General features: G+C 50.4%; 1 protein-coding gene across 1 annotated transcript; it reads right to left on the bottom strand.

The window, feature by feature from the left end:
- Positions 1–2,647: 2,647 nt before the first annotated feature.
- CKAP4 (cytoskeleton associated protein 4) lies at positions 2,648–12,260 on the bottom strand. Its single transcript, XM_019918585.3, has 2 exons — positions 11,602–12,260; positions 2,648–5,128 (listed from the first exon to the last, which is right to left on the bottom strand). Exons 1-2 carry the CDS (start codon positions 12,061–12,063, stop codon positions 3,797–3,799), a joined length of 1,794 nt encoding a protein of 597 aa, XP_019774144.1. The 5' UTR covers positions 12,064–12,260; the 3' UTR covers positions 2,648–3,796.
- Between the last annotated feature and the right edge of the window lie 6,759 nt (positions 12,261–19,019).

The raw sequence follows: 19,019 nt of genomic DNA, 5'->3' as shown, positions 1-19,019 counted from the left end.
TCATGAAGGCAGGAGCCGGATCTGTCTTGTTCCTTGTCATCTCCTCCTTGTCCAGCAAAGAGAGGTGCTCTCCGAGTATTGTTGAATGAATATTGACCACGTTTCTGTGTTAACAGGCAGGGGGTGCAGTCAGCGGTTGCTGCTGGAATTCAGGCACCATCTGGTGATGGAGTGAAGGCTGCAAGGAATGGGATGGAAGTGGCTGTGTCTGGGCTTCAACCTGAGTGGATGTGGAGGGACAGGAAAAGAGAGAGGTGGGGAGACATGGGTGACTCCTGAGCTTCTGGTTCAAGCAATGAGGGAGCAGTGGTTCCACTGACTCCAGGGGAAAGTGATGACTTCGGTTTCGAACCCTGTGAGATGTTAGGCAGTGGGGGCAGGGTGTCCAGATGTTACTGGAAAAAGAGATCAGTAGCTCAGAATCATGTTTTGAGGAAGATATAGGGTGATTGCAAAATATTTAACCCCTGGCAAAGCATGGGTGCCCACCCATGAGAACTAATGCTTCCATGAGGGTGGAGCACAGTCCTGGAGACCTCACTACACCAAGGTTTTAGCCTATTAGTTGTTGGACTGTAAGGAGGTTAGTGGTCCCGAGGGAGGGCACTCAGGGGGCTCAGGGCTGCAGCTATTTACCAAGCAGCACAGAAGTATTTCAATCTTTTACCCTCCGGTGTGGCTGCACATGAATGAGCACTGGAGCTCTTACTATGTGCCAGATGCTGTGACAAGCTAAACCCTCTCGATCCATGGCCTCATTCAACCCTCACAATCATCCTGTGAGGTGTCATCATCACCATCATCATCATCATCACTATTCTAAGTGGCATGGGATGTGGTGGAGCAGTCTCCTTACCAGCGTGCTGCCAGTCTTGCTTGGGGAATTTCACCGCAGCCTATTATCCTGGTGCTGGACCATCTGCAGTTTAATCAATACCTTCAATTACTTGTGCCTATCGCCTGTTCAAAGGCCGGGGCAAACTCATGTTTCCTGAGGGTTCCCATTACTCATGGACACATTCCAAGAGACTTCCCATAGGCCTTTGCAAACCTCTTCTAACCACCCCAGCCCAAGCCTGGCAGAACTGGCCACTCCCTATTCTGTACCCCATTACACCTGGCTATAGCATCTATAATTCCTTATGATATCTACCAGCTTACATGACTGTCACTCCCACTTGGTTACAGGTCCTTTAAGGATAAGGATCCTGTCGAGTGCATCTTGAATTCACTGATACCTAGCAAAATGTCTGGCTATGGGCTCACTAAATGTCCACTGAATGAATGAGTGAGCAGACACGGGCAAGACTGAATTGTGATTGTTATTTGGGGTGAGATCTATCTCATAATGCATTCCTTTTATTTTCACCACTTGAATTTATATCTGACTACTTCTCGGACCCTTGTTTTCAACTATTAATATTAAATGAGAATATATTAAACTACTCCACAGTCTGAGGTTAGACTGCAGAAATGATGGTAAAAGAGCAAGAATATGCCTGATGCAACCAACCAAGCTGAGAAGAAACAAGAATTTAATTGGCTCCACACATGGGAGTTTATGCTGTTCAGCACCTTCCCCCAAAGAGGGCAAAACAAGCTGTTAAAACATAAACTCTTTGACCTCAAAATAAAAATACAGATGATTTCTAACACCTATAAAGGGCCCATCCTGATTGCAAACTGCTTTGGGAGAAAGAGCTGTGAAGCCTTAAGGATCTGCCTCCCTCCAGGACGCAGATGACTGGCAGAGAAGTTCAAAGATGAGGGACCCTCCAGCCAGAAAGGAGGCTTAAAGCTCCGTATGCACTCAGGTCTTGGCCTCCCTCTACTCCCTGAGTGGGAGAGAAAAGAGCTCCTGTAGCCTCTGGCTCTGAAACAATGGACAGCAGGTACTGCACAGGTCAATGTGACCCTGTACTTGTGCTGCTGGAAGCTGGAGGATGCTGTCACAGCTAAGAGCAGGGACTGGGCTCAAACCTCAGTCCTGCCACTTCCTAGCTAGTGATCACACATGATGCTTCTCAGCCTGCTGCCCCTCTGTAAAACGGGGAATGATGCTGCCTACCTCCTGGGAAATATTGGGATTAATAAACAGAGGCCTATGAACTGCTAAGCACCACGCCTGGCATACAGGTACTCAATTCAGTAAACAGTGTCCCTTATTAAGTGGCAGGTGGATGGCAACCTGGCAAGTAAAGGAAACATGCCCAGGTTTACACGGGGGCCAAAGGTCACCAAGATAGTCCAAGACAGTGGTCCTTAAACCTGGCTGTGCATTAGAATCAGCAAGGGAGCCTTTAAAATGCTAGTGCCAGCCCTCTGTACACCCACTGAATCTGAATCCATGGGGATGGGCCCCAGGCATTTCTAAAAGCTCCTATAAGATTCTAACAGGTAGCCAGGGTTGAGACCCTCTGCTATAGCTAAGAGTTGGGGTCAAGCAATGACCTATAAATAAACCTGCTAATAATCAATCAAAACTATGCCCCCAGGCCTAAGAGGGAGTCCGTCTTGGTTTTAGAATTGGAAAAAAATAGTCTTAAAATTGAACACTTACCCATCTTTCTAATCCTGAATACTGCATGTTAATAACATACATCGTTCAAAGTTACTAAATTCTCAGAAAGCAACCACTCTGGAAAAGTCATAACAAAGCTCAAGTGTTTATTAAGAATTAAAAATACTGTAAATAAGCCATACAGTTCATTTCACAGTAAACTAAACAAACCTTTTTTTTCCTTTTTCTTTTCCTTTTTTTTTTTTTTTTTTCTTTTTTAAAGGGCAAGACAGCCATTAAAGGACAGTACAGCTCAAAGGAGAAGGGAAACAGCAAACAGCTACAGAAAATGCACGTGTTCCTCACTGATGGATGAGGTCTGCTGACAGCAAACCTCTTCAGGGACATCGCAGTAAAATGAAGATGTGGCCTCCATTCCCCAGGGAGGCAGCCCATGCCTTTATAAGCAGCTCTCATAATACATTTCTTTAACGAATCCAAGGATTCCCTTTTCAGGAATTCTAAACCCTTACTCTAAACACATTATTTGGGGACCCTACCAAGAGGCGACATAGGTCGGCCACAGGGGACTCTGGGCGGGTTGTGCCTTCACATTCTGAACCGTCTGGATTCTTTTGCATAGTTATCATTGAGATGGAGAAATGGTTCAGGAATGGAAAAGACACGTACCCCACAGACCACCAAGCAGCTGATTCTTTTCAACTAAAGATGGAGGGGCTTGTCCCCCTCCCAATTCAGAGCTGCCATTTATGAACTGTAACCAGTTTAAAGTGGAAGACAAGAAGTGAGTGACATCTCATGAAAACCTTGGCCAAAAGTACTAAAAAAAAAAAAAAAAGTGAAATGAATTTTCCTTAAAGACAATTAGAAAAAAAAATACCTCCTCCCCCTTTTTTTGTTACTTGAAATCCTCCAGCCAGGCAGGGTTTTTGAGGTTAATCTGCTTCCGTTTATCCTCGGTTGCAGCCACTACGGTTCTTCCCTGACACTAGGGAGAAACATCCCTTCTAGAAGGCACCTCTGATGCACAGGGGCTGGGCCTTCGGGAAACCCAACCAAAGCAGAAGCAGAAGGCCTGCGCAACCGATAGCGCGTGGTAACCATCGTAAATAAATTAAACGGGCACAGAAACACAGAAAGCCCCAGTGATCCTGGTGGTGTGGCCGGCTCTTCGGGAGGGACCAGGCCCTGGGGGGAGGGGCGCGGGAGCGAACAACACATTTTTTGGTCGTGAGAAACTGGACTCGCCATCCGCGCCCTGCCCACGCAATCCATTTAGACTTTCTCGTGAATCTTTTCCACTTTCACAAACAACCTATCCAGGTCATTCCTCAGGTCCTCTAGCAAACTTTTGGCTGACTCCAAGTTGTTCTCGTTGGTCTCAATCTTCACTGAGTACGCGACCAAACTGTCCACGGCAGTCCTGAGCATTTTCAAGTCCGACTCCACCTGGCCCACGGAAGCTCTGAGGTTGTCCAGAGAGGAGAGTCTGTCCAGCAGGTCCTGGGGGGGCGCGGCGGCAGCGTCGCGGGTGAGCAGTGTGCGGACCTGCTCCTGCACCTTCTGCAGCGCCTCCACGGCGCCGGGAAGCTCGGCCATGCGACGCTTCAGTTCGTCCACGTCTCCGACCAGGGAGAGCTGGGCCTCACCGAGGCCGCGCACCCTGCCCGCTAGGCCACCGGCGTCGGCGTCAACGCCTGCGTCGTGGGCGGGGCCCAGGCTGGCCACGCGCTCCTGCAGGTCCGCCAGGTTCCGCGCCTGCTCCTCGCTCTGCGAGCGCAGCGCCTCCACCGTCTCGCGGTGGTGCTCCCAGGCCGCCCGCGCCGCCTGCACCCCATCTTCCACGCTCTGCAGCCGCGAGTCCAAGCCCTGGCTCTCCTTCTGAAGCGTTTCGAAGGCCTCGGAGGGTCTGAAGACCCCGTCTTCTTCCGGCCTGAGAGATGCGGCCTTCAGCTGGCCGAGCTCCTCCTCGAGTCTCCGGATCTCCTCGGGCAGGCGGGCGGCCGACTCCTCCGCCCGGAGGACCTTCTCCATGAGCGCCTGCAGGGTGTGGTGCTCCGAATCGGCCGCCTCCTTGAACCTCTGCTGCTCCTGTTTGAGGCTCACCAGCTCTTTGACCTCCGTGTAGACATCAGACTCCATGGTCTGGACTGTGCTTCTCAGGGCCTCAATGTCCTTCTCTTTGGACTTAACCGAGGTTTGTATTTCCTTCACTGCTTCCCTCAAGGCTTTCAAATCCTGCTTGTATCCCTCCGAGTCTTCCAGAGAGGTGACCTTGGCCTTCACGTCGTTTATTTCCTTCTGGCTCCTCTTCTGGACCTCGGTGAAGATGGCGATGTTGTCGTTGATGGACTTGGTGAGCTCGGTCAGCCTTTCCTCCACCGTGTTCTCCAGGGATGTGAAGTCCCGCTCCCGGGCGTCCTTGACCACGTGGATCCCATCTGAGAGGTCTTTGAGGATCTCATTCTGGAGTTTTTGCAGAACTTCACTGATGCGGTTGATCTCGCTCTCCCCTTGCTTCACGGCTTTCTCTGTGAGATCTTGTTTATGTTGGGAGCTTCTCACGAAGGACTCAAAAGTCCCGAACGTGGCTTGCAGAGACTGCACCTGTAACCAAAATCCAGATGTTAACCACGGAGAAGAGCTGATGGGTTTTATGCAATTCAGTTGTATTTCTTTTCATTTGCCCAGCTTACAGGTCCCTCCTCTTCCAGAATAGTACCATAATTTTTCCTTTAGGGAACCATCCTTGCACATAGCCCATGTGGTTTGGGGGACCAACCCCAAGGCCAGCTCCAAATGCTCCAGGCCTGACCAATCAATGCTTTCTGTCCACCCACTTCCCACCCGCTCCTGGAACCACAGTGATTAGCCCGTGGATGGGCATGTGGCCTAAACCAGACCAACAAATCGATTCCAAGACTTCTCTTAAAACTATTGGGAAGGGAAACCGCTTTCTACTGGGATTGCTACCTATAGGATGAGGGAGGCCTGGAACAGCTCAGACCAGCACATGACCAACACCTGCCTACAAATCCAGCCAGCACAGAGGGAAGCAGAACTAAGAGATGGCAAGGTCAAGTTCTGAAGACACAATTTAAATCTCTGGATACAGCTATACTGAAGGAACCTACTCTGGAACTTTTTTGTTTGAGCCAATAAATTCTTTCCCTTCCTCCATCTCTGTTTATGCCAGTTTAAGCTGAATTTTTAGCTCTTGCAACTGAAAGAGTCTCAAGTTTTTCTAGAAACAAAGCTGAGGCACATGGGAGACACTGGGCAGGGAGGCAAGAGACAAGGTTCAGGTCTCTGCTCACCGCCTATAGCTGTGTGGCCCCGAACAAATCACTGTCCTCACCTGAAAATGTGACCAGTGGACGGTGACCCTTAGCATTTTCTGGCTTTGTGAACACACTATGATCCTATTTGCCACTACACCTTCATTCTAAATAAATTCTACCCTAAACAGGGTCTGACCTGGAAACCACCCCCGGGAGCAGGTTTAATGCACTGAGAGGCTGAGTATGATGATTAATGGTCTGGGCTTCATCCTGATGTGGCACATGGTACCACCTAAAATGCTTTCTAGCCAAAAAAAAGAGGGAGAAGAGAATCCAAATCTGTCAAGTTTCTAGCTCTAACCACCAATTCACAGAAAACATACAAGAGTGAAACATGCCATGAGGATACAGTCAAATCCACAATGTAGAAAATTCTGCAGGACAAATAATCAGGATCTTCAACAAATAAATGGCATATTTAAAGGAGGAAATATAAGAAACTATTACAGATTAAAAGAAACTTAAGAGATTTCTCAATTAAATGCAATGTGTGGACTTATATGGATCCTGCTTCAAACACACCAACTGTAAAAGAGACATATTTTTGAGAAAGTCAGGGAATCTGATTTTGGACTGGGTATCAGGTGATAATCAAGAACTACTGTTAACTTTGTTAGGTGTAATATACTGTGTTTTGCCAAAAGAAACAAGCAAAGGAGAGGGAAAGGAAAGAACAGAAAGGAACTCTTTATTTGTTAGAAATAAATCCCAGAATACTTTGGGTCAACTAATGTGTCAGTCAAAATTAAAATTAGATCACTATCCACGGGGTCTGCCAGGGCAACAAGGGCCCTTCAGAGGGTCTAGAATTGAACTGACGATATTTTCTGAAGCCCTGCACCCACTTGTGCCCACTGACTCTTCCAGGGAAGGACAGGCCAGCTTCTCTGCCCATGCTCACGCCGTTCAGCAGACCTGGGCCATTTCCCAATACTGAGAGCATCAGAGCATCTGAGAACAAGACAACCAGGTGTGCATCCAACACGGTGGTGGAATAGAGTGCTTCAGACCCATACTGTTCCACCTCCAGCCCAAAAAGAGCACAAAAAAATGGGAGGAGGAAGGGCTGGTGAGGGGATGAAATTAAAATAGCAAAAAATTGATAATTATTGAAAATAGTGTTCCCTATATTGATCTCTTCTTTTGTTTATGCTTGAACATTTCCATGATGGACAGCTAAAAAAATAAAATAGCATGGGTTCTGGAACCAGACTGCCCATGTTCAAATCCTAGCTTGGACACTTCCTATCTGTGTGATCTTGGGCAAGTTATTTAGCATATCTGTGCCTTGGTTTCCTAACCCACAGGATGGAAACAAAGATAGTACTGTACCTAAGTCATAGGCTTGTCTTGTGAGGATTAAGTGAGCTTAATCCACTTTACGTATTAATATGTAAAGTGCTTAAATTGTGCCTAACACATAATGATCAATAAACAGTAACTGTCACCTTCGTTATCATTTAATCTTTCTTCTGGAGTAGCTCAGAAGTCTGGAGATTCCTAGCCCACCCTTGGCCCAATGCCAAAGGGCAAATGCTATAGGTATGTGAACAGGACCCCAGGCTCTAGTTCCAGCACCAGCTCTGTGCGCACAAGTAAGTCACACGCATATTCCAAGTCCCGAGCTCCTCATCTATTAACAAATAGGTTTCTGAAGTCCTTCTGGCTTCCACCGGTCTGTGATTTTAAGATAGATTAGAATAAGATTCTCAAGGACTCCAGAATACTAGACGATTTCCCTGCTTAACCAAATATAACCTAGAGCTCAACTCTGAAATTAGGTTATTCAATCACAGAACCTGCCTGTTCTGAGCACAGCATTCAGAACAAAGGTTTGAACAGGTAGGCACACTACCTGCAACATGGCAGGCGTTCATCACTGTTTTCTGAATGAATCAAAGAATGAACGCATTTACAGAGAAAGGCCTGGAGCTGGTCCATTTCCCCCGACCCCTGACTGTCACTCCTAACCTGGGCTGGCTCTTTACAAATGGCTAGGAAGGGGACTAGATCAGAAATTATGGATGAAACCAAACAAATCAACCCGTGACACTGAAAAGAGCACAAAAAGTGTCTCCCTATGATGGTGTGAGCTGTTCACCTTCACATGCAAAGACCTCATTATAATCAATATGCAGGGGACTTCCCTGGTGGCACAGTGTATAAGACTCCACGCTCCCAATGCAGGGGGCCCAGGTTCGATCCCTGGCCAGGGAACTAGATCCCACATGCAGGCCACAACTATGGAGCCAGCGAGCCACAACTAAGGAGCTGGCAAGCCGCAACTAAGGCGCCCACGAGCCACAACTAACACCCAGTGCAACCAAATAAATATTAAAACAAAATAATTATCAATATGCAGTGGATACATGTTTCCCCAACATATGGGGGATACCCACTAAGTAGTGGACAAGATGCCAGAGCAAAGTAATGCTAAGACAGGTTCCCTGTCATCAAGGAGCTCACAGCAGGGGGTAGGAGAAGAGAACAGTGGTGGCTCACATTCAACAGGACACTTGATGTACACCAATGATTATGCAGAGCACTTCAGAGACATCATCCCAATCCACCCTGATAATAATCTCATGAGTTGGTAGCTCCTATTAATCCCCATTTTACAAAGCAGAAGCCTGGGAAGTGGTAGAGCTGAGCATCAAAATCCAAGAATGTCTGACTTTAGAACCTGCGCTCAGCCTCCAGTGATACGCTCAGGCAGAAGCATGTCCAAAGTGCACTGAGTGCCTGGAGGAGATGCTGCCTCAGCCTCAAGCCTTGACTCCTAGCCCAGAGTCAAGATGAGAAAACAAAGAAATACGACCAGAGAACTCACTCGTCCACAAATAGCTTTTAGTCTCATTAAACTGTCCCCACCAGGCCTAAGCCTACTCCTATACTCTACGCCACCCTGGATCTGCCAGAGCAACCTAGGCCCTTCAGAGGGCCTAGAGCTGAACTACCAACATTTTCTGAAGCCCTGCACCCACGTGTGCCTGCTTAATCTTCAGGATAAGAACAGACCAGGCTCTTGGCCCATTCAGCAGACCTGGGCCGTGTCCCAATACCGAGAGCATCTGAGAACAAGAGAGACCAGGTGGGCACCCAAAAGGGCAGTGGAGTAGCATGTTTCAGAGTCACACTGCTCTGACTCCAGCCCCATCTCCACCGCTGAGGGTCTGCATGTCCCTGAATGAGTAACACAACCACTCCAGGCTCAACTGGCCCATCTACGAAATGGTGCTAACGCCTCAGAGGGTGGCTGGGAATGCCTGACCCACAGTGAAGACTAATTATGAACAAAATAATACAGTAAGAATATGTCCCTGCGAAGAAGCAAACCCCAGCCCCCAACAAACCTCACAGAGAGGGCTGTGAGAGGCTCAAACTTAGGTTGTCAGACGGCCCATCCATCACTACGCACTCCTCAATGCAGAATAACATTTCCTGGCCACCCCGGAGGTGCAGAGGGAAGTGGCCACACACTGTGGAAGATCCTGTGTGCCAAATGCCCCCGTTCTGGGCATGTTCTGAGTTCCAAGTCAATGAAGTAAGCATTAATTGAACACCTACTAGGTAGCAGGAGCAGGCAAGGCATGGGAAAAACAGCACAATGAACAAGCGACTAGTTAAGAGTGTTCTAGGAGTTCACTGCGGTTTGAGTCCTAGCCCTGCCACTTGCTAGGTGTGTAACCACGCAGAGTTCCTTAGCCTCCTTGTAGCTCACTTTTCTCATCTGTGAAAGGGGGATCATAACAGTCCGTACCTGTTGGGCTTGTGACAGTCAAAAGAGATGAGTGCACAGTAAATATGAGGCATTAATTATTAGCTTGATTACGCCACTAAATTAAAAGAAAGGTCATGATTTCAATGGTTTACAGCCAGGTGGACTCTTAAAAATCTGGACAGAGCCCTCCCCTTAATGTGGACATGGGAAAACTGAGTCCCCGAAAGGAAAGGAATCTGTACAAAGCTGTGATGGAGGAGGGGTGGGAACCTGAAAGGAGAATAAGGGAGGGGCAGGGAGGAAGCAGAGAGAATAAAGTTCAATTTTTTCCACCTCAGTTCAAGACCTCCACCATCTTGGCCTCGACCTCCCCCTCCCCCTCACAGCTTCCTACATGTTCCTCTGCTACAGGCAGGGTAGCCACGTGCTGTCCCCCAAACAAACCTGTCTGTTCTTCACTCCTTCTCTCAACAGTTATCCATTACCATCTAGATCTAGACTGGCACTACCCTGGCCACCAGGATACGGGCCTGGGCAAACTCCACCCTCTCTCTCTTCTGAACTCGCACAGCAGTTACCCTCAACTGAAACCCACCTGTGCGCTGCTTCACAAATAGGATTTGTCTTCTGCACCTTCGCACCCTCCACAGGGCCTACGAGGAGCCATATGACCATAGACTTCACCAAATATTATGACTGATTGGTTAAGTGGGTGGATCGAAGAGAGGAAACTGAGAGGCTAGTGATTATACTCCAGCAGTATGTCTACTTTTTAAGAATGATTTGACATTCAGGATAGGCAAAGCAGCACTGCCTACTTAATTCCCTTCGAAAAAGTCACCTCCCTTGGCCTGCAGCATGGAGATGACTCACTCCAGTCGCTCTGCCAGTCTTAAGAGGAAATTCCTAGTCCTGCATATTCCACACAAGTCGATAGAAACTTGGCAGGGCAGGCAGCATGCTGGGAAAAGAAGGCAGCAGTTCCGGGCTCAGAAGTGGTGGCGGGATTTTTTGTTTCGATCATGCAACCAACTTTCATTGAGCAATGACATTAGGGGAGGACGCAGGAATGAGGCTGAGGGAGCTGCACTTGGTGTAGGAAAAAAACAGAAAGGGTGGAACCTAAGCAACTTCGTGTGGAAAGGGAGGTCCATCCATACCTGAAATAGGCCCCTGTGGACCCTGCACTCCGCAGTGGCCTAGACACTGTCATGCAGTCTGCCATTCAAGAGCTGGGGTCTTTATCAATTCACTTGATCTCTAAACCTCAATTTTCTGATCTGGAAAATGGAGTCAAAACTGCCAGTCCTCCCTCCCAGGGCTCCCATGAGAATTAGATAATAAGTGAGTAAGCCTTCTAAACACCATATAAATGTGGTATTATTCACCAGTATGACCTAGTATTTTTGGCTTTTCCTTTCCTCTAAAGCTGAAATATGCTACTTCCAAGGCCCACATAGGTACACTGGTCCAATAAAGGGCAAGGAGCCTAAAGAGATGAGCTATTTCATTAGAACTACACAAATGAGTAAGACTACTAGCTTTTCTTTCCCCAGGCTCCAGGTCTATTGAAATCTGGCTCAGATGTCTCCCACTGGGAGAGCAGAGGTGCGGCCTTGCCCGAGGCTTCCAGGGATGCGCTGGCTTCCCTTCCAACCTCCTCTTCAGACAACTCTGCCCATTCAGCGATTCCTAATCCAAAAAGAATGGGCTTCCCAGAGACTGCCGGCTTCCTTACAGGTCACCGCTAATGTCCTGTGACAGGCCCTTGGCCCACCCTCCCGGGCCGGCCAGACCATCCTCGAAGCGGTCCATCCCTCGGGGCCGATTCCTCCGCGGCCATTAACAAAGAGGGTCTGGGGACTGCTTTGGAACTAAGGGGCCGGGGCGGGGGCACCCCGGGCCGCTGACGGGCCTAGGCCAGAAAGGGGCCCGGCCGGGAGGGCACGAGGGGGCCCGGCCGTGGGTGCGTGGGCAAGACGCCGGGCGCACGGCGTTTGGGGGGCCGGGGTACCCACCTTCTGCTCGACGCCCTGCAAGCCCTGACCCAGCTCCTCCCTCTGCCGGGAGAAGTCCTGGTGGCTTCGCTGGACCTGCTGGACCTCCTCCAGGACGTTGTGGACACACCAGCCCGAGAAGGCGGCCGCCGCCACCAGGGCGAGGTAGAAGAGAAAGTTGAGCACCCGGCCGAGCCTGCGCGAGCAGGACGCGGAGGACGAGGCGGCGGCGGCGGCGGCAGCGGCGGCAGCGGCGGAGGACTTGCCTCCGCGGTGGCCGCCCTTGCCGTGCGCTTGGTTCTGCGGATGCTGCTGCGGCTGCTGCTGCGGGTGCGGCGCGGGCGGCGGCGGCGGGTGTTGCTGCGGCGCCGGCGGCGGCTTCTTCGCCACGTCATCCGCGCCGCCCGACGGGTGGGCGCCCTTCTCCGAGGGACTCGCGGCGCCGTGGCCGCCCTTGGAGCCCCTTTGTTTGGCCGAGGGCATGGCGGGCGCGGCGGCGAGTGAAGCCGCGGGCTGCGAGGCGAGCGAGCGGGGCGCGCGGCCCAGGAAACTTCCTCGGGTTCCCCCGGGGCTGGGCGAGCGGCACGCGGGCGCTCCTGGCGTCGGAGCGGCAGGGAGAGAGAGAGAGCGAACGGGCGGGCGAGGAAGGAGGCCGGGCGAGCGAGGAAGGAGGAGGGGGCCTGCCTCCGCCGCCGCCGCCGCCGCCGCCGCGGCGCCGACCCCGCCTCCCGGGAAGGGAGGCCGGCAGAGCAGAGCCGGGAGCGCCTGCCACGCACGCTGGGGCCGGCGGGCGGCCCCTCCCCCTGCCGCCACGACCCCAAAGAGGGAGGGCCAAGCGCGGGGCGGCTCCGCAGGGTCTAGGGGGCTGGACCAAGTCGGGGGGAGGGGACGGTCGAGGGAAAGGTGGCGGCCGAGCGGGGTCTACGGGAGCCGGGGTGGGATGGGGGTGGCCGAAGGGAGAGGGACGGCCCAGCAGGGTCCGGGGGTCGGGGGTTGGGGGTTCGGCGGAGGGGAGGGTGGTGGCCGAGCGCGGTCTACTGGGGCCCGGTGGGGGCGGGGGGGCGAGGGTGGTGTCCCAGCAGGGTCACCGGAGGTCGGGGCAGGCGGCTGAGGTGGGGGGGGCAGGAGGCAGCCGAGGTGGGGAGCGACCGGGCTGGGTCAACGGAGGCGGGAACCGGCGCCGAGTGACCGAAGGGAGTGGGCGGAGGGCTGGGTCGACTGGGACCGGGACTGGCGACTGAGCTGAGGCCACGGGGGCCCCGGGGATAGGCGGCCGAGATGGAGGTGGCCAGGCGGAGCGGAGAGCCGGGGAAGACCCGGTGCAGTGGGCCACGTGGGAGCCCCGCTCCTTTATGGACCTGTGCGGAGAGAGGAAATGAAGGGGGGCGCCCCAGGAGCCCTGCCCCTGGGAGTGGGAGCAAAGGGGCGGGAACACCCCCCCCATTCCTTTCTGCGGGGAGTTGGGGAAATCCCCACCCCCCTTCCCCCATCCCACCCGCCAAGCCTCCGGTGGTTGGACCTTGTCCCTTTCCTGGGGTTTGAAGGCGGAGGCAGAAAGGGCTTTCTGAAAACCAGTTGGCTCCAGGGGCATGTTTAAGGGAAGTTAACCAAAGATTCTCGGACTGCGTGAAGACTTGAAGAGAAGACTTGAGCGGCCCACTTAGCCCAGCCAGTCCGCCGTCGACGCTGTTGAGTTTTTTCTGAAGGCCCTTCAGCTCAATTTTCTCTTTGGGGGCCCACGCTCTGGCGTCAGCCCCTACCACGGACAGGCTCTGGGCTGCACGCTGGGAAACCAGCAGCCTCTGCAATGAGAGGGAAGCAGATCAGGGTCACCCCTACTTTGGTAGAAGGAAATATAATAATGCCAGGCTCTGTGCTTAGCAACTTACATATATAGTCTCCAGACTTCACTGATAGCTTCTAAGGTAGGAATTATTTTACCCACTTTATAGGAAGGAAACTGAGGCTGAGCCCCGCCCCAACTGATTGGCGCAAGGTCTCACACACCGTGATTTGAACCGTGATCTGCTCCTTTCAGAGCCTGTGCCCTTTAATGGGCCCTAGAGAAATTAAGCAATTTGCCCACTCTCAATAAGGCTAGTTAGTGCTGTGGCAGGGACAGAGCTCCACTCTACAAGCTACTTTACCCCTGAATCTGGTGTCTGTGTGTGCTTGTGCGTTAGGAACCCTGTTTCTTCTGCCTGGAAACTTCTCCCAATTCCTTCTTTTTAAAAACATATTCCCGGGGTTCCCTGGTGGCACAGTGGTTAAGAATCCGCCTGCCAATGCAGGGGACACGGGTTCGAGCCCTGGTCCAGGAAGATCCCACATGCCAAGGAGCTACTAAGCCCATGCGCCACAACTACTGAGCCTGCGCTCTAGAGCCCGCGAGCCACAACTACTGAGCCTGCGCTCTAGGGCCCGTGCTCCGCAACAAGAGAAGCCACCACAATGAGAAACCCACTCGCCGCAACTAGAGAAAGCCCACTCGCAGTAACGACCCACTGCAGTCAAAGTATAAATAAATAATTTTTTTAAAAAAAGACGCTTTTAAAAGTCACTCGTGAATGAATGAACACATGTGCCTGCCCTCAAGGGGCCTGCATTACATTTGGAGAAATGTGCGAAAACATTTCAAAGACTAAATTGTTTAGTTGAGAATATAAATGTAAAGGGAACTTGGAAAGCAAACCATTGGGCAGCATGTGGGGAAGTCTGAGGCGGATAGTTCTTGAGCAAAGCCTTGAAGAATGGATTTGCATAGGAGGAGCAGGGGGGATATTTCTGTGGCGGAAATGGGGTGAGCCCAGGATACCTGTCTGACACAAAGGGTGTGAGCTGCGATTAGGAAAGAGAGAGTTGAGCTGGGTGGAGTGGGTCCAGATTGCAGAGGTTCACAGAAGCCAGCCAGCCAGGCGAAGAGTCGCTATTCGTGTGGGAGGCCAGAGTAGATTATAGCAGGTTCTGGACTGGAAATATAATCATTTGCCCCAGACAGAGAGGAACGTTCCCACTCCTGCTAAATACCAGGAGCTCTTGTAGAAAACGCCTAGCTCTGGGCCTACAGCTCTGACCTAGGAGAGGGGAAAGGAGATGGCAGAGGAAATCAGAAAACTAACTCATCCATGAAGCTGCTAGAAGAACCTTGTTTAAAAACTTCAGCTAGGGTTTCCCTGGTGGTGCAGTGGTTGAGAATCCACCTGCCAGTGCGGGGGACACGGGTTCGAGCCCTGGTCCCGGAAGATCCCACATGCCGCAGAGCAAGTAAGCCCGTGCACCACAAGTACTGAGCCTGCGCTCTAGAGCCTGTGAGCCACAACTACTGAAGCCCGCGAGCCTGGAGCCCATGCTCCACAGCAAGAGAAGCCACTGCAATGAGAAGCCCGCGCACCGCAACGAAGAGTAGACCCCCACCCACCACAACTAGAGAAAGCCTGTGCACAGAAACAAAGACCCAGTGCAGCCAAAAATAAATAAATAAAATTAAAAAAAAAAAAAACAATTTCAGCTGAATTCAGATTGTGTTTCAAAATCTCTAGTGCAAAAAAAGTAACCATCCTCCTTCAAGCAGTCATCCGTGTTAGGGCAGAGGTAGTGATAACTTGCAAAGCAGCTTTGGGGGCCCAGACAAGCTCTGGCCTGGGAAGCAGGTGCCCTGCTTTTTAGCCTTAGTTCTGCCACCAAACTAACTCTGTGACCTTGAGAAGTGTACTTAACCTCCTCTCTGGATTTCAAGGTCACCACTTCTGTATCTCTAAAGGCCTTTCTTATTATTAATCTATTTCTTAGAGAAAATAGTCATCTGATTATTATGAGAAATAATTAAATTTTTAAAAGTTGATTCAGAACATAGGCCAGATATAAGAATGACAGGTTTCTCAACTTTCTGCCTCTACTAAGCCCTGGAAGAATGAAGGGAGGGGGGAACGCACTGTGACTATCATTAGTGTTTCCCTCTTGCCCTTTTCCTTTGGGAGGTAGTGAAATATAATGGTTAAGACACAGGCTCTGGGATAGACTGACACGTTCAAATTCAGCTCCATGACTGACTGGGGAATGTGACCTCTCTGAACCTCTGTGTCTTCATCTGTGAGATAGGGGTAATAAAACCTACTTCACCTGGTTGTTGTGAGGGTTAAATGAGAGATACCATGTGATACCGGGCCCATAGCAGGGCTCAGTGAATAAAGGGTAGTTAATACAATTTGCAGAGTCACTGAAAGTCTAGCTGTACAGAGCTTCTATGTCTAGATTCCAACGATTTTCTTTCATCATTATTTCTTGGCACTCCCAGCACCATATGAGGCTTATAGACCACAGGCTTTACGTGTTTAACTTGAAAAAGCAGCACTGTTTCCCCCTGGAGTGTGGTTCCACTGTGGTGTTCGGCTACACCCAGAGAAGGAGGTTGGTAAGTAGTCGTGGAAGCGCACCTTCTAGGGCAGGAAGGCTCCAACGGTTCTTCTTGGAGATTACCATTCTTCTACCCCATTTTCTGAGTCAGCACAACAAGCATTTAGAGGAAGTTCCCTTCTTTTCCTCCTGATTTCTTCTCTTCTATCCCTTTTCCATTTCATCCTCCCTAAAGTGTGTTCGATGGTCAGGAATGCAGGTGGAAAAGAGAAGGAGCCAGAGACATCTCTTCCTTTCCCCCAGCTTATGCAAAGATGCTTCTGAACACCCTTGAACGACATGGATCTTAAACTACATGGAGCTTTGTAAGCCTGCAGCCCTCTTGGTTATCTGCATTTCAGTTAGAAGGTCTAAATAGAAAGCCCCTATTACTTCAATTGCTTCTTCTCTGTTCCAGGTTAACAAGACCCCCAGAGGCCAAGGCATGAGCCCAAATGCCCCACAAACAGGACCTGTGTTAGCCTCAGTGGTTCCCAGTCCCAGGAGTCCCCCAGCTCCAAACCCTGAGCTCCATGCAGTAGGGGAATTCTTTCTTGGAACTCCCAGCACCATATGAGGTTTCACCTCACTGAGCCCCAGTTTTTATGGCAGAAAACCATAGTCCCTACCTTACAGAGGCAATGTGAATACTCACTTGATTTTCTCCTCCACTCATGGTCTTTCTCATCCCAGCACATGCCAATAACATCTGTCCAGTTGCTGAGGAATCATCCTCAACTCCTCTCCTTCTTTCGCCCATCCCCCCACACCCAATACAATATGTTAGCAAATCTTGTTGACTTTACCTTCAAAATATATCCAGCATCTCTGACTTCTTGTGACCTGCACCATTATCCCACAGATCCAAGTCACCACCCAGCTCACACTTGAGTTACTGAAAATTTCATACTGGCCTCCCTGCTTAAGCACTTGCTGCTGCGCTGTGGTCTTTTTTCAATACAAAAACCAGAGCAATCCCTGAAAATATGTCAGATCATGTCACACCTCTTTCCAAAACCCTCCAATGACTTTTCAAGATAGTCGGAGTCAAAGGCAGTTTCTACAATGACCTCCATGGTCCCCGTGTCCTGGCTCCCTACTGCCTCCCTGATCTCATCCCTTCTCACTTGCCCCCTTGATGACTGCCGTCCAGCCACACTGTCCTCCTATTGCTCCTCAATATGCCAGGTATGTTCCTACCTTGGGGGCCTTTGTAATTTTGTCCCCTGTGCCCAGTGAACTTTACCCCCAGGTATCCACGAGGTGGTGTTCTTCATTTCCTCAATTCAAATGTCACCTCTAGGCAAGCTCTTCCCTGACCATCTTATATAAAATAACAACTGCCCAACCTGAGACACTGTCGATCTCCCTTTCCCTGATTTTTTCCTCTGACCTACTATATATTTGCTTATTTAATTATTACTGCCTGTTTCTTCTCATTAGACTGTATGTTCCATGATTGGGAACTTTATTTAGCTCACTATTATATCCCCAGTACCTAGAACAATGTCTGGCACATAGTAGGAGCTCAATGAATATTATGAATCTCACATTATTTAGAATTTATCTATGTAGGGCCTTCTCTTTCATGAGATAACCACAGTGTCTTATGAAAGGAAGGACAGTGGAGGGGAGGAACCCAGTGAGAAATGATCTCCTAGAACTTCGATATCAAGATGATGGGGATGATGATGATGATAATAATGATGATGACGGCAACCATGGTGGGGAAGGGGATGACCCAGAGAGGATGGCTGCTGACACTGTGAGGCTGTGGGGGACCTGCAGTGTCACAGTCAGCTGACATTTACCGCTCGCTCACCGCAGGCACTATGCCAGGAATCTCACATGCTTCCCCCCGTCCATGCCCAGCGAGTCTTTGATGTAGGCATCACAGTGGTACTGATCCAGTTTACCGACGAGGGGGAACCACTCTTACACAAGGTGACGCATCTTGAGAATGGTGGGAGTCGGGCTAGAATCCAGGCGATTGATCCTGGAGCTCATACCCTCAACCAACACATGAATGTGTAGACCAGTAAGAAGACAAAGCCTAGTATGATGAGATAATTTATCCAAGGCTAGCCAGCCTTCTGATGAAATCCAGACTCTTAATAAGCACCATGAATCTCAGACCGGGAAGGACGGGAAGGGCTGTATCTCAACCTGACACTGGTGATTTACCTCCACAACTGCTTCTTCTCACCATGCTGCTGACGGACCTATTGTTCACCCCTCAGGAGTGCTGTAGGAGAAAAAGAATTATGAGAACCACTGCCTTAGCATGACATTAAAAAATCCTTCATAATCTGGGCCCTGCTTCTCTCTCTCTAGCCTCATGTCTTCCTCAAATCTCTTCCTACCCTACGTTTAGCCAGGCTCAGCTTTCCTATAGTTGCCCCAGTTTGCCATATTCTCTCAGGAACTCAGCTTCCTTGACCCTTTCCCTGCCCCACCCCCAGTCTGGATAAGATGTCCCTCCCTGGGCCTATCCCAGCTCCCAGATGGGTCATAGCACTTACTATGATGTACTATAATTGCCTGTTTGCTTACTGTCATTCACACTGAACCTTTCAGGGAAGAGGCTGTCATCTGTTCCTTTTTCTCATCCCTGGTGCCAGGCAGTTTGCCTGGATTGAGGAGGTGCTCAGTCCACAATGGATTGGTCATTGAATGGCTACAACACTGTGTGACTTAGGATGCCAGACTTCTGATTCTCAGCATCCCCCCTTTCAGGGTACCCACTCTTTAGTGGGTGGGGGTGTTGGGAAAGTCTCAAAGTTTTGAAAGTTTAGAAGTGGGTACTATGTGGAAATGCAATGTTTTGTGATAGGCTCAGATAATTTGTTAATTTAACCAAAAAACCGGAAGAGGTGTGTGGAGATGATGGATTCCTCAGTGAATGGAATGGAGAGGTAGCTGCAAAAACCGTACTCTTCAGAGACCATTTTCATCCTGCCCTGCCTTGCTCAAGCATCTCCCAAGTCTCCTTATTAGAGTCAAACCACAATGGCCAGGAGTGTGTTGGGGGGATGGGGCTGTGAGAA

Source organism: Tursiops truncatus, chromosome 11 (assembly GCF_011762595.2).
Source record: "Tursiops truncatus isolate mTurTru1 chromosome 11, mTurTru1.mat.Y, whole genome shotgun sequence".
NCBI lineage: Eukaryota > Metazoa > Chordata > Mammalia > Artiodactyla > Delphinidae > Tursiops > Tursiops truncatus.
Note: the sequence above shows the minus strand (reverse complement) of the source record. Positions and strands in the feature narration are given on the sequence as shown.